General features: G+C 37.4%; 1 protein-coding gene across 2 annotated transcripts in view; it reads left to right on the top strand.

Annotated features, from left to right (window-relative positions):
- The window catches only part of Reln (reelin), a 452,156-nt gene that overhangs the window by 354,010 nt on the left and 85,298 nt on the right, over window positions 1-12,848 (top strand). For both annotated transcript variants that reach the window (XM_042684785.1, XM_042684786.1), the window contains exons 29-31: window positions 5,058-5,215; window positions 7,035-7,242; window positions 8,728-8,804. In XM_042684785.1, coding sequence (XP_042540719.1) covers window positions 5,058-5,215; window positions 7,035-7,242; window positions 8,728-8,804 — 443 coding nt within the window. The remainder of the gene's footprint in view (window positions 1-5,057; window positions 5,216-7,034; window positions 7,243-8,727; window positions 8,805-12,848) is intronic.

Here is a 12,848-nt window from a genome sequence, read left to right as displayed (position 1 = left end):
AAATTTAAAAGGAAGTTTAAAATAAATTAACGAAGGAATTAGATGGAGGAAGTAAGAATTTGAAGCGAAGTAGTTTCATTAATAGGGCAAAAATTTAACTCCTCTCTTCTTGACAGCTAGTACAAAGAAGGAAAGTAAGGATCATTTAATTCATGCAGTTGAGTTAAAAGACAAAAGACAGATAGATACATTCCGAGTTTTTAAAAGATTATCTTTCATTCCAAGTTCTATATTCTAGAATAAATTTCTAGCACTTTGTACCAGATAATGGCGATAACACAGAGATCGTCATTTTCAACATTATTTATTACTTTGCAAAAGATAAAGAATCATTTCTAGTGGACACTTGTTAATTAAATCCTACTACATAACACTAAGAGTGACTCAGTCAGTCATAGGGGTTCAGAGCTGAGATACTAATAGAAGTCTATTTGTACTGCATCTGGTGATGTAATTAGTGGTCAGGATACCTATTAGTATCAGTCAGCAATATTTCCAGCTTTCTTCTTTCCTAGAACAAGGTAGGATCATACTTTTCCCATACTTGTTAAAACTTTTTCATGCCTAATGAAATGTGCATGCATATGTGGTGCAGGACTTTAAGAGACCCTGTGCATTTTTCCATGTTCCTTGCTTTATGAAAGCATGTATTGAAATGAAGCCTAGATTAGTCTGGACCCCTGAGAACCTACAATAAGCAGACTTCCTTACCAACCTACACTAGACATGTAAACTAAGCAAGATTTACGTGTTTCTTGAGTTGAGCCCAGAGATTCAGAAGTTACCACAGCACAATCTATCTTATCCTGACTAGCAAGCATACGGGTAAAAATCTTAGCAATTAATGAGAGTCTTATTTATGAAGTTGTAAGAAGCTATTGTGTCTGTCATTTTTCACCAAGTTGATCGCCAAATATACTGTGCATCATCTAGCTACATAAGCTGTTTGTGCTCTCTGCCTCCTGCATTACTTATATGTGCAGACCTCAAAAAAGAAAAAAGTAGACCACAGCTATTAGTAGGTAAACTCATTGGATGAGAAAAGTAATCGTATCCAGTACCAGTAGCTCACGCCTGTAATCTTAAATACTCAGAAGGCTGAGATCTAAGGAATGCTGTTTGAAGCTAGTCTATACAGGAAAGACTCTGAGACTCTTATTGCCAATTAGTGACCAAAAAGCCAGAAGTGGAGCTATGGCTCTGGTGGCAGAGTGCTAGTCTTTAGGGGAAAAAAGCTCTAGGACAGTACCCAGATTCTGAGTTCAAGCTCCAGGACTAGCACACAAAAAAGTCAATTGTTCAAAAATGCTAACATTTCTCTGTTAATCTAATAAACCTTGAAACATAGTCTTTAAATGCTGGCTACTTTACAAAACAACTATTACACTATTTCAATCAGTAGATCCAAGTCAACTTATGAATAATTTCTTTGCCTTTACATGTCCAAGTTCTTTCTAATTTATCAAAGAGCAATGCAAATGTCTTAGATACTGATGTGTAGGTGGCAGAACTGATGAGTCTACTAGCTTTAGTGGAATTTAAAAATTGAAGTTGCAGTTAGAATACAGATTCATCTACCATAACATAAAAATACAAACACAATTCTTACTGAGGTTTAAACAGGACCATTTATTGTTTCTTATATAATGATGCACAAGTGAGCAGTTCTGACAGATTGGCTCTGCCATCCTGAGCACATGACTTCCATCTTGGGGTCCAAGGCAGCTGTTTTCAATCTCATTATTTCTTAACCCAGTGAAAGGAAAGGGAGTCATGCTGCAGCGATATATTAAAACACAGTCTTACTCTGATTTTAATTCTTAGAGGAACCTAAGATCATATTTGTATAGTTTTGCCATGCAACACATCTCTCTAAAGCTTAGTGGCTTAAACCAACGATGATGCTCACTCACTCTCTGATCTTACGACCTACATCAGGTTAGGATGTTTATCCTCATTAATCCCAACATAAAACTGTGAGTTGGTGACAAGACATACTGAAGGAGATTGATAGAGAAGGAGGTGTGTAAGAAAGGGAGGGAGGGCAAGTGAGAAGAAGAAAAGGAGGGAGGGAGAGAAGGAAGGAAACAAAAGAATCAGGAAGGGAGGAAGAAAGAAGGAAGGAAAGGAGAAGAAGAAAAGAAGGGAAGGAAGGAGGGTAGAAAGAAGGAAGGAGAAAGAAAAGAATGTGAACTGTGTAACAGTTCTGAAAGCTAGCCAGAGGCTTATTACTTGAGTTTCCTTATTTGAGAGCAATGTCCAGGACAAAAAACAACAACAACAAAAACATGTCCTTGACCAAGATAGCTCTCCATGACAGTGATTTTTTAATCTAGTGTTCTTAGCTCTTGGTTTTGCCTTTTAGGCTTCACCCAGGAAGTGTCTTTCCTTCTCTATGAAAATTTCTCTGCGTTTGCAGTTTAGAACCATTGTGCCTTCTGCCCATCTCAAGTGTTGCCTGTATTCCTGCAGCCCTGACTTTACCCAACCACCATGGCCCATGCTTCTTCTACATACACAGGTGTAGTTAGAGAACATAGCACGGTACATTTTTGATGCAGTGACTAGAAGGATGTCAAGGAGTTGTAAAACTTCATCATAAAAGCAGATAATATAATCAAGAGCCAAGAAACACAAATTTGTTTTGATTCTTCCCAAACCTGCTAACAGTTAACTGAATCTGTAATTGCAGTTTGTTTAATCATAGTGGAATCACTCAATTAGTAAAAGATAAATAAAATAAAATAAAGCATATTGAAAAAACTGTTGTCTTTTATGTGATGAAATAAGAAAATTTCCATAGTATCAATCACTAAGAAAATAATTTTGAGGCTCCCAGTGTATCAATATTTTCCTGAACTAAAGCTTTTGGAAGACGAAATCTCATTTTCCATCTTAATTTGGATATCATCCAGCTCACTGATGGATGGCATTTGTGATGGAGAACTATCTGCTAAAAAAAGAGTAAATATGTTTCTTCTTTACCCCAACTAAACCAGCTGTTGTTCCTTCTGCAATATGTTAAACTTGGAGGTCTCCAAACATAGTGTGTTCAAGACTGAGAATTCTACTTGTTAAAATTATTAAAACTTGGAGCTATTTCACTGTGGGGCAACATAATTATAATAATTGCTAGAATATTGTTCTTTCAGAAATAATTTTAAGTTGGTTTTCTCAAAGGAGTAGTTTGTGCTCACAGAAATCCACCTGGCTCTTCTGTATGGACAGAAGACATCAGTGATGGTAAATATCTGTCTATGCAACTCACCCAGTGCTCAGAGGCATCTCCATCTAGACAGTGTACAACCTGTTGTGGGTTCCCAATGTAGATGTAAAACATAGGTGTTTCTGGTCAGGGATAAAAACACAGTTGCTTACTATTCTACAGAATGCCTCAGGCACCATCTGTCACCTGTGCACCTCTGCACAGAGCACATAGTTGCACAGAAAACTTTCCTACTTTGAAAAACAGATGCAACTTCCATGAATTGTATGATAGTGCAAGATTGAGGTACAGAATCAATGCTTTATGCAGATGGAGCATCATGGTGCTCTGATTAAAGATGGCCAAGAAATAGTCTTTTCTTTTTCTTGTTTATCTGAAACATGCCAAAAAAGGTGGGGGAGTTTTGTTGGATGATTTTAATAGTCAAATCACACTTAACTCTCTCCACACTTGCAGGAAGTGTGTCTGCATTTTGCTCCCTATAGTTTCTTAAACCCATGCCCTCATTCTGGGCATGTGGCAGGTGTTTGAACCATTGGTTAAATGAAGGGATGTTGAATGTTCAGTAATGACCCAAGATAGGTGCTTAACTTCAATGGAGAGATCTTTCTTTTTAGGTGTTTTCCAAAATAAATGTACTGTTGTTTAGAAAGAAATCATTTTTCATTCCATTATTTCTGCTTGAAAGAGCAAGCATAGCATATGGGCACAGATACATTAATAATTTAGTAAGTGTGCGGCTCTGTTCTTCTTTGGGCCATCTCTCTCTGCTTAGTTATTTGAGGACTTCTTTACCAGTTCTTATTATAGCAACTTGGAGGTTGCTAAATTCCTGTGTTCCATTTCAAGATACAGCCACTGAGAAGAGAACTAAGTAGCAGCAGGCATCAGGAACCAGACAAAACTTGAAGAAATACAAATGCCTATATCATGCCAGTGAAACCTTTGTTGATTCCATTTGTAGCTTCCTTCCAACTAAAGGCAGTAAAGATGTTTCCTTATTGTTCCTTGACAGTTGCCAGGGTTAACTGACAGCCTAGATGGCTGCCAAGAGTTCATAAAAGGAATACCTTGGAGCTTATACACATGTGATGAAGAAGAAAGCAAGTAGCTATAGGTGTCAGCAGAACTGTCAGTACAAACATAAATCTCTCCTTGAATCATGTCGATGGCAAATAAACAATATATATAGATATAGATATAGATATATATCTCAACATGAGCATTCTGTTTGTAGTTTCAAATATTCCCAAATAGCCTCATCTGAAAATATCCATAAAATTAGCATGATGGAAAGGTGAGATACTAAGTCAAAGAAAGAATCTTGTTCATTTTTCCATGAAAAAGGTGGGAAAATATAACCTTTGGCATATTGCTGGCCATCAAAAACCTCCCATTTATATATAGTCTGTCAAGTACCAGTGGCTCACACCTGTAATCCTGACTGCTCAAAAAGCTGAGATCTGAGGATTGCAGGTAAAAGCCAGCCTGGACAGGAAATTATAGGATTAACCACCTTTAAAAAAGCTAAAAGTGGAACTGTGGCTCAGGTGGTAGAGCAGTAGCCTTGAACAAAAGAGCTCAGGAATAGTACCCACAACTGGCACCTAAAATTAAATAAATAAATAGTTCTTCTATACCCAATTTCCTGGAATTCAAATATCTGTGCTGAAAAAGAAACAGAAATTTGAGGAAGATCTTAAAGAGACACCGTCTGAAGGTTAAGTTCACAATCAAACAAGCACCTAAATAAATAAAGAGTTTCTTGAGTTTTCCTGAATCTGCATCCCAGTGCTTTGGGTATAAGAAGCAGATGTGTTTTCTCCAACAGCAAAACTAGATTCCGGTGGATCCAGGAGAGCAGCTCACAGAAGAACGTGCCTCCGTTTGCTCTGGATGGGGTATACATCTCTGAGCCTTGCCCCAGCTACTGCAGTGGCCACGGAGACTGTATTTCAGGAGTGTGTTTCTGTGACCTGGGGTATACTGGTAAGGCTGCACGTGTGTCCATTGATGGCTTGCTTGTAAAAAAACATTCCTCTTAATTACTATATTCCATGTTGTTCTTTCAGAGAACTAGATTCTGAATTTATTCTTTAAGAAGTAGGAATTTCTCACCCAAGCACATGAGGTGCTAAGGTGTCTTGTACTTTCAAGTTGCCTGAAGAAGAAAACATAACACAAATTTCACTCCCTGAAGATTTATTTATTATTAATAGCAATCATAATGAACATTGCTTGAGGCTCTGCTTCATGCCAGGCACTAAAATAAGTGCTTTGGTTCACTCCATTTTTAGCATTCATTGTTTATTCTATTTTTTGGATTTTGTTTTTTATATTTTATTTTATTGTAAAGATGCTGTACAGAAGGGTTATAGTTACATGAGTAAGGTATTGAATACATTTCTTGTCAGACATTGTTACCTCCCACTTTTTTGGATTTTTCTTTTAAAAATTTTTTCTCTTCATTAATTGTACACAACAACAGGATTCATTACGACATTTTCTCTCTTTTAAAAAATTTTTTGGTGATACTGGGGTTTGAATTTCTACCACTTGAACCATACTCTCAGCTTCTTTTACTTCTATTAATTTTCAGGTAAAGTCTTGCCTTTTTCCTCAAATTGGCCTTTGACTGAGATTCTTCTATGGCCTTGAATATAGCTGGTATTACAGATGCATGCTACCACACCCTATTTTTTGTTGTTGTTTAACTGGTCTTGAACTCTGATCCTGTCAATCTCTACCTCCAGAGCAGCTATGATTATAGGAGTGAGCCACCAGCCCTGACTCATTAGGCCCAGCTCTTCTGTGTGTTTCCGTAGTATTCAGCTTTCATTAGCCTCTCTTTAGCCCCCTCTCTTAATAGGTCCTGTCTTCATGTCTTTTTTTTTTAATCTGATTTCTGAATAAAATAAGAGCTTTGTATTTCATCTTCCTTAATTCTAATTATAATCTTGTACCATAGTACTATAAACACTATTTACCCTATTTGGGAAAACTGGGGCACAGAGAATTTGTTGTTTTTGTTGTTGTTGTTTGGGTTAATAATCCTTCAGGTCATATGACTAGCTGTTGTTAGAGGTTGGCTTCACACTCAAGTAGTCATTCTCTGAAGGACAGACCCAAGCTCTTGATTACTTAGCTATGAGATCCTCTTTACCTTGCTTTTAGAAAAAAATATGAAATATAATTTTTGACATTGAAAGTAAAAACATAAAACAGTAAATCCAAAGACTTCCAAAGAGAGCTTTATGAGCGAAATATTTTCTGACCAGTCACCTATGAATGGTAACCATGAGAAACACCAAAGAGGGAGCTGAGATTAAGGAGTAAAACTGGAGATAATATCTTAAGGTTCATTTTTTTCTTAAACAACTTCAAAGGGCTCCTTCCCAGCTTGTCAGTGTACTTGCCTTCATCTGACACATAACCACAGACAGACAGCTCTGCAGACCTTCTTCAGAAAGTGCTATCACTTGTCATTGCAAGGGTGGCATTTTTTTTAAATCTAGGACTAACTCCTCTTGCTGTTCTCTAATAAAAGGATGATAAGTGGACAAATTTTACTGTGAACAAAATCTGCTTTTCAGTTTATCCGAGCCATCAGAGAAGCCACAACTAAGGCAATGCAATATCCCCAATAGCTCGTTTTATTAAAAGGAAATGAGCACTTAAAAGAATTGATGACTGGCTTTTGGAAAGAAATTTGGGAGTTACAAATCCGTTCTTGCCCATATGCTAAATATACCTTTTAAAATTCAGGGATTCTAACAAAGCATCTCTCCTGTGTATTTTTTCTCTGAAGCTGCACAAGGAACCTGTGCATCCAATGTCCCTAATCACAGTGAGATGTTCGACAGGTTTGAAGGGAAGCTCAGCCCTCTTTGGTACAAGATAACTGGTGGCCAGGTTGGAACTGGCTGTGGAACTCTAAACGATGGCAAGTCCCTCTACTTCAATGGGCCTGGGAAAAGGGAAGCGAGGACTGTCCCTCTGGACACTAGGAACATCAGGTGAGCTGTTAATGGGTACAATTCTCCATGAATAGCACCATGTACTGACTGCACCATGAGCTCTATTATAAAGCATTCTAAAATATCCGAAGTATCTTAAGTTATGTTTTTGAATATAGATTATATATGTAAAACTGAAGCACAACTTTAGCCTTATAATAAAAAGACAGTTAAAACAAAAAATTATGTCACAATTCATTAATCAGTAACAATCATCTCCAAGGCCTGAATGTCTAGTGTGTATTCAGCATGATTTTCTTCGTCTTTGATACTACTCTTTTGTGTATGCAGCTAAAAAGAGATCTTTCAAGAAATGTACTTATAATCTTGCCCATGAAATTGTAACCCCTCTGTACAGTATTTTCATAATGAAAAAGAGATCTTTCCAGCCATGCTGTGTCTGAAAATGATCTACCTTTATTTACCGAAGTTAATTTGGAGTCACTTATTGAAAACTATCCTAATTTGAAAATATTCTCCCTCTCCCCTTGCCCAGAATTCCTCCCTCCATTAGATCTATACTGACACCTCTTGGCAAAATAAAGGACTATTTTTTTTTATGGAATAGTAGTGGCACACCTAAATAAAATCGTGGGGAATTTTACCAATTAAATTATTAGAATTGGAAGGAAAGAACAAAATAAAAACATGTTTGAAATGGTTAGACCCTACCATCACTAAAATCTAGTTTCTCTCTCATAAAGTTTACCTTTACTCTCTTCCTTTTCCTGCTGCTTCATTTTCTCAAAAGCACACCAGTTTAGCAGGTGGGCTCTGCTGATTACCATAGATAGAGGCATAATTTACATCACAGTGAGTGACAGTTGTGAAAAATTAAGTTAGCTTATATAAATCAGCAAAAGGCAGGCCATTCTGTCAAGCTAAACAAATATAATATCTGACTTCTTAATGTTTGACTTTGTCTCTCATCTTAAATTTCCAAGAGTGACATTATCTGGATTTAGGATATTCCTCATTAAATTACATCAGACTGTTGCAGGAAATTGGAGTTAAATTCTCTTTTTTGGTTTAAATCATTACAGAGAATAAAGTAGTGTATCAATTAACTTTTTATATTAGTGCTCATAGAATTAACTTACTGTAATCTATATACTTTCTGCCTGTCATATATCATTCAAGTTTAAAAATACTACTTCAGAATTACAGAGTTTGGGGGCTGGGAAGGTGTCTCAGTGGTAGAGCACTTGCCTTGCATGCCTGAGGCCCTGGATTCGATTCCTCAGCACCACATAAGCAAAAAGAAAAAAGCCGGAAGTGGCGCTGTGGCTCAAGTAGTAGAGCGCTAGCCTTGAGCTGAAGAGCTGAGGGACAGCGCCCAGGCCCAGAGTTCAGGCCCCATGACCGGACCCAAAAAACAAAACAAAAAAAAAAGAATTACAGAGTTTTCCCCCTAAGTCCAAATACAAATAATTAAAGCTCTTTTGAACTCATCTATTTGTAACTAAAGTTTTTTTTTCCCTCCAGACTCGTTCAGTTTTATATACAAATTGGAAGCAAAACTTCAGGTATTACCTGCATCAAACCCAGGGCTAGAAATGAAGGTAAGCTGACATCTTCCTTATGGAAATTGTGATCATTAGTGGCAAAGTAATCCTTTTTCCTCCCAAAGTTTGGTCTGGATTTCAAAACCTGATCTGTCTCTTGAATCACCCTCATCTTCTCTTCCCCTGCACAGAAAGGCTGTCTGGTGAAATGTTATCTTTAAGCTTTCTCCTCCAGATCCTGACATCTGGAAAACAGCATGAATGCAGAATCAAAGGACATTTGCTTTAAGGAACTCTTTTTCTTTTTATAATTCTCCACAAGGATGGAAAAAGTTATAACAGAGACTTTTGCAGTGTAAGAGCTAACTAAGCTTGTTCTCATAGGGAATTATTGAAAGTGGAGAAAACTCTATGTCTGCCTTTAAACATTCTGGGAGGACCCAAATCCTTGTGCAGAAGAAACTGTTCCTAGAAACAATAAATATTAACTTTCACTGAGCACTTATTATGTATAATACACTGTATCCAAGTGCAGTGCTAACTCATTTCACCTCCACGCTAACCCCTTACCATGGGAATTACTAGTAGAATTTTTTACAGATCTAGGAAGTGAGAGATCCAGTAACTTGTCCACAGTCTTATAGCTAGTAAATAGCTGAGCAAGGATTTAAACCATCACATTGGCTCCAGACTGTATGTCTTTTTAATCATCCTGTTACACACCTTCTCCTTGCTGTGAACCCCATTCTTACTAGGCATCCCTACCATCTTCTGTCTCAAATGTCTCAGTTCTGAAGGAAATGCAAAACCCTTGAAACACAGCTGCTCCCCTGGAGCTCTGCTCATGTGATAGGCTTCCTTCAGTGACCTGAAATGTGTGTGGGTTCCTAGTACAAAATCTATGGACTCTTTAGATGGATCTTCCTCAAAGGTTAAAAAAAAAACAAGATATCTTTAAAACATGGTCTTAAAAATAATATCATAATCTTTTATGAGATTATGATCTGAGCTTGTTCTTAGACTGTATAAAACATACTGGCTTCAGTATAGTACCTGAGGGGCAGCCGATGTCTAGAGCACCCTCTGTTCATCAACTCTAAACCTCCTTGGCCACATCATCACTAACTTAATGGTTTCATTTGAATCTCTCAGTAATAGTTAATACAGTAATTATCCAAATTATCATTGACTGATATAATGCTTTCCTCAATCTCATCTATCTGTCTTAAGCTAGACACTGTCGGTCTAGGTACTGCAGATACAATATCACCAAAAGACAAGATTCATCCATCACCATGAGTGAGGTTATACTACAATAACAAATAGCCCTCTAAATCTCAGTGAGTTAAAGCAAAAATGCCTTCTCCTTTGTCTATATTTTTCTTCATGGATCATCTGAAATCTTCATTCCAGCACCCAAGATAATGAAGTATTGCTGGATGGACAGTGAGAAGAGAGAGGGAAAGAGAGTGTACTGTGATGAAACTCAAGCAACACAAACCTGCTGTGTGCCATGTGCCATGTGCCATGTGGAAGCATGAACAGCCACTTGAAGAGAACTTTCATTCTTGTCAGAAGAGTCTGACAATAACAAAAACTCAATAAGCAAGAAAGAGATAGAAACAAATAAGCTGTTGAATAAGCTCTGGACATGGCATAATAGGAAACATCTGCTTATCATAGACATAAAGCTTTGTTCCATATTTAACTGCAATGTGGGGCAATGTCTGTTCTCTTTTAAGGACAGGCAACTTGTTCTCAGCCAGTGCTGAGAAATGTTCTTCAACAAAACCTTGGCCATGTAATTCACTTCCCACAGGCATTTCTCAGCTTCTTATTGAAAACGGGCGGTTGACATGTAAATCTGCCTAAATCCTTGAACAAATCTCTTACAGTGATAAAAGTGAAGATTCCTTACTTAAGCTAAAGAGTCAATTTACATATTTGGAATTAAAGTCAAAATTAGGCTGTTTTCAGAAAAAGAGAAGTCAGAATGCAGATGTAGTTCTGGTTTAAAAACAGAAGTGTCTTATATGTCTTAAACATTCAGTAGATGAGCTCAAATGGCTTAGGTTTATTCAAATATGTACTGTTAGGTGATCCAGCAAGGAGGCTCAGGGTCTCGTATAAAATACAAATACCACTGTTCTCCTCACTTACATTCCTTCATTCCATACTTGTCTATGAGGCCCTGCAGTATTGTCCTTTGTAACTGAGGTCTCATCTCTGCAGTCCTCATTGCTGCCTGAACATGTGACACTACAGAGCTAATAAGGAGAAAGGCAGCTTAGCAGAACTCAAACGGAAGATGTACCACCTGATATGATGTACCATCATATTTAATGTACACCTGAAACCATTTGGGATTTGCACTTGTTAAATGCAAGTTCTGCTTTAGTATGACTGGAGCAGTATGCCACATAACAAATTATCCTAAAACTGAGTGGCTTAAAACAGCTTTTACTTTGTAAAAGTTGGAAAGTTGGGAACAGCTAAGCTGAATGGTTCTGGTTCAGAATATCTCATGAGGTTGTGGCAAGACAGAGGCCGCCACGGTACAGATATTAGGACCCTTAGCCAGGATGGTGCACTCAAGTATTTGTTACCAAAAGGCTTTAGTTCTTCCCTGGATTTGGGAAAATTATCAATCTATAGATCTGTCCAGAGGCTATTTGAATGTCCTGAGTACATGAAGGTCAGCTTTCTCTAGAGCAAAGGACAGAGAGCAAGGAAGAACATACAATGATTTTTTTTTTTACTTTTTTGTGGTGGTAGTAATGAAATGCAGGGTCTCAGGCCTGTGAGGCAAGTGCTGTACCTACCACTGTGTAACATTTCAGTCTCTAGTGTCCTTAATGAGTGAACCTCCAAAGTCATGCACCAGGGCCCCTGCCAAATTCTAACCATGTTAGTAAACCAATCCAAAAACTCGGTGGGAAGAGAATTGAGCTCCACTTTCCAAAGGAAGAAATATCAGAATTTTTAAACCCATCACCAACAGGTATGTTTCCAGATGATACAGAAGCTGATCTCAGATCACACTTTGAGTAAAATGAACTAGAAATGATCAGTCATTGAGATTCTATTCTCATGATGCTTTCTTTCTGATACTGTATTCTAACTTCAAAATTGGTCACCTCCCAAATAACTATTTTTTTAACTTTTTATTATCTTTAAGTCGTTGTACAAAGAAGTTCCCATTCTACAAAACAGAATATGAATACAAAGTGTCTGTTAACATTGTCACTCATCGCTCCTAACCCACCCAAATAACTAATAATATCTCTTTCTTCTCTCAACTCTTTCTCATCTTAATAAATGGAAACCATATTAACATGCATCAATAGCCACAACAACAACAACAAAAATTATACCGAGCACTTGTGGCTCCCTTGTAATTCCCACTACTCAGGAGGCTGAGATCTGAAGAATGGGGGTTCAAAATCATCCCAGGTAGAAAAATCTATGAGACCCAGTCTTCAAAGTAACAAACAAAAAGCAGAGCTGGCCCAAGTGGGCAAAGCACCTACAGAGTTATAAGCAAGCAAATGTACGATGCAGAATTCAAATCCTAATCTTCCCCCAAAAATTCTGAATTTTGAAGGATCCATACTCATCCATCCATTATCTCATTAAAATGATGTCCTAAATTTTGGACATATTTAGGACAATGGGACATTTCTTGAGTAAATAATAAGGGTTAAAGATTAGCCCTTTTTCCTCAACTTAACTAGATAAGGCTAAAATCAACCTAGATTGTATTTTCTTCATCAAGGTTTGGTGTGACTGTCTATTCCAAACATGGAAGTCACACCTCAACCAACGAAAGCTCTCACTCCCCATTCCTACCCCTGTGTACCCAACACTGTCTCTCTAAAGAGGTCCTAATCTTTGAGTGTTTCTATCTTATCCTTCCATTTGATGAGTTCTATTATAAATATAGTAGGCTTAATTCCTTTGAAGTTTCTAATTTCTAGCATATTTGTCATTGTTCCTGGCACCATTCCTTGTCAGATCTGCTACCCATACTTCCATGTGCTGTTAATTACCTTTGAACAGCTTTTCCTTAACTCTATATGTTAGCTTAATATTGTTGAAACC

The sequence above is a fragment of the Dipodomys spectabilis genome, unplaced genomic scaffold (assembly GCF_019054845.1).
Source record: "Dipodomys spectabilis isolate Male_0828 unplaced genomic scaffold, ASM1905484v1 ptg000089l, whole genome shotgun sequence".
NCBI classification, from domain to species: domain Eukaryota; kingdom Metazoa; phylum Chordata; class Mammalia; order Rodentia; family Heteromyidae; genus Dipodomys; species Dipodomys spectabilis.
This window is presented reverse-complemented; position numbering and strand designations above follow the sequence as displayed.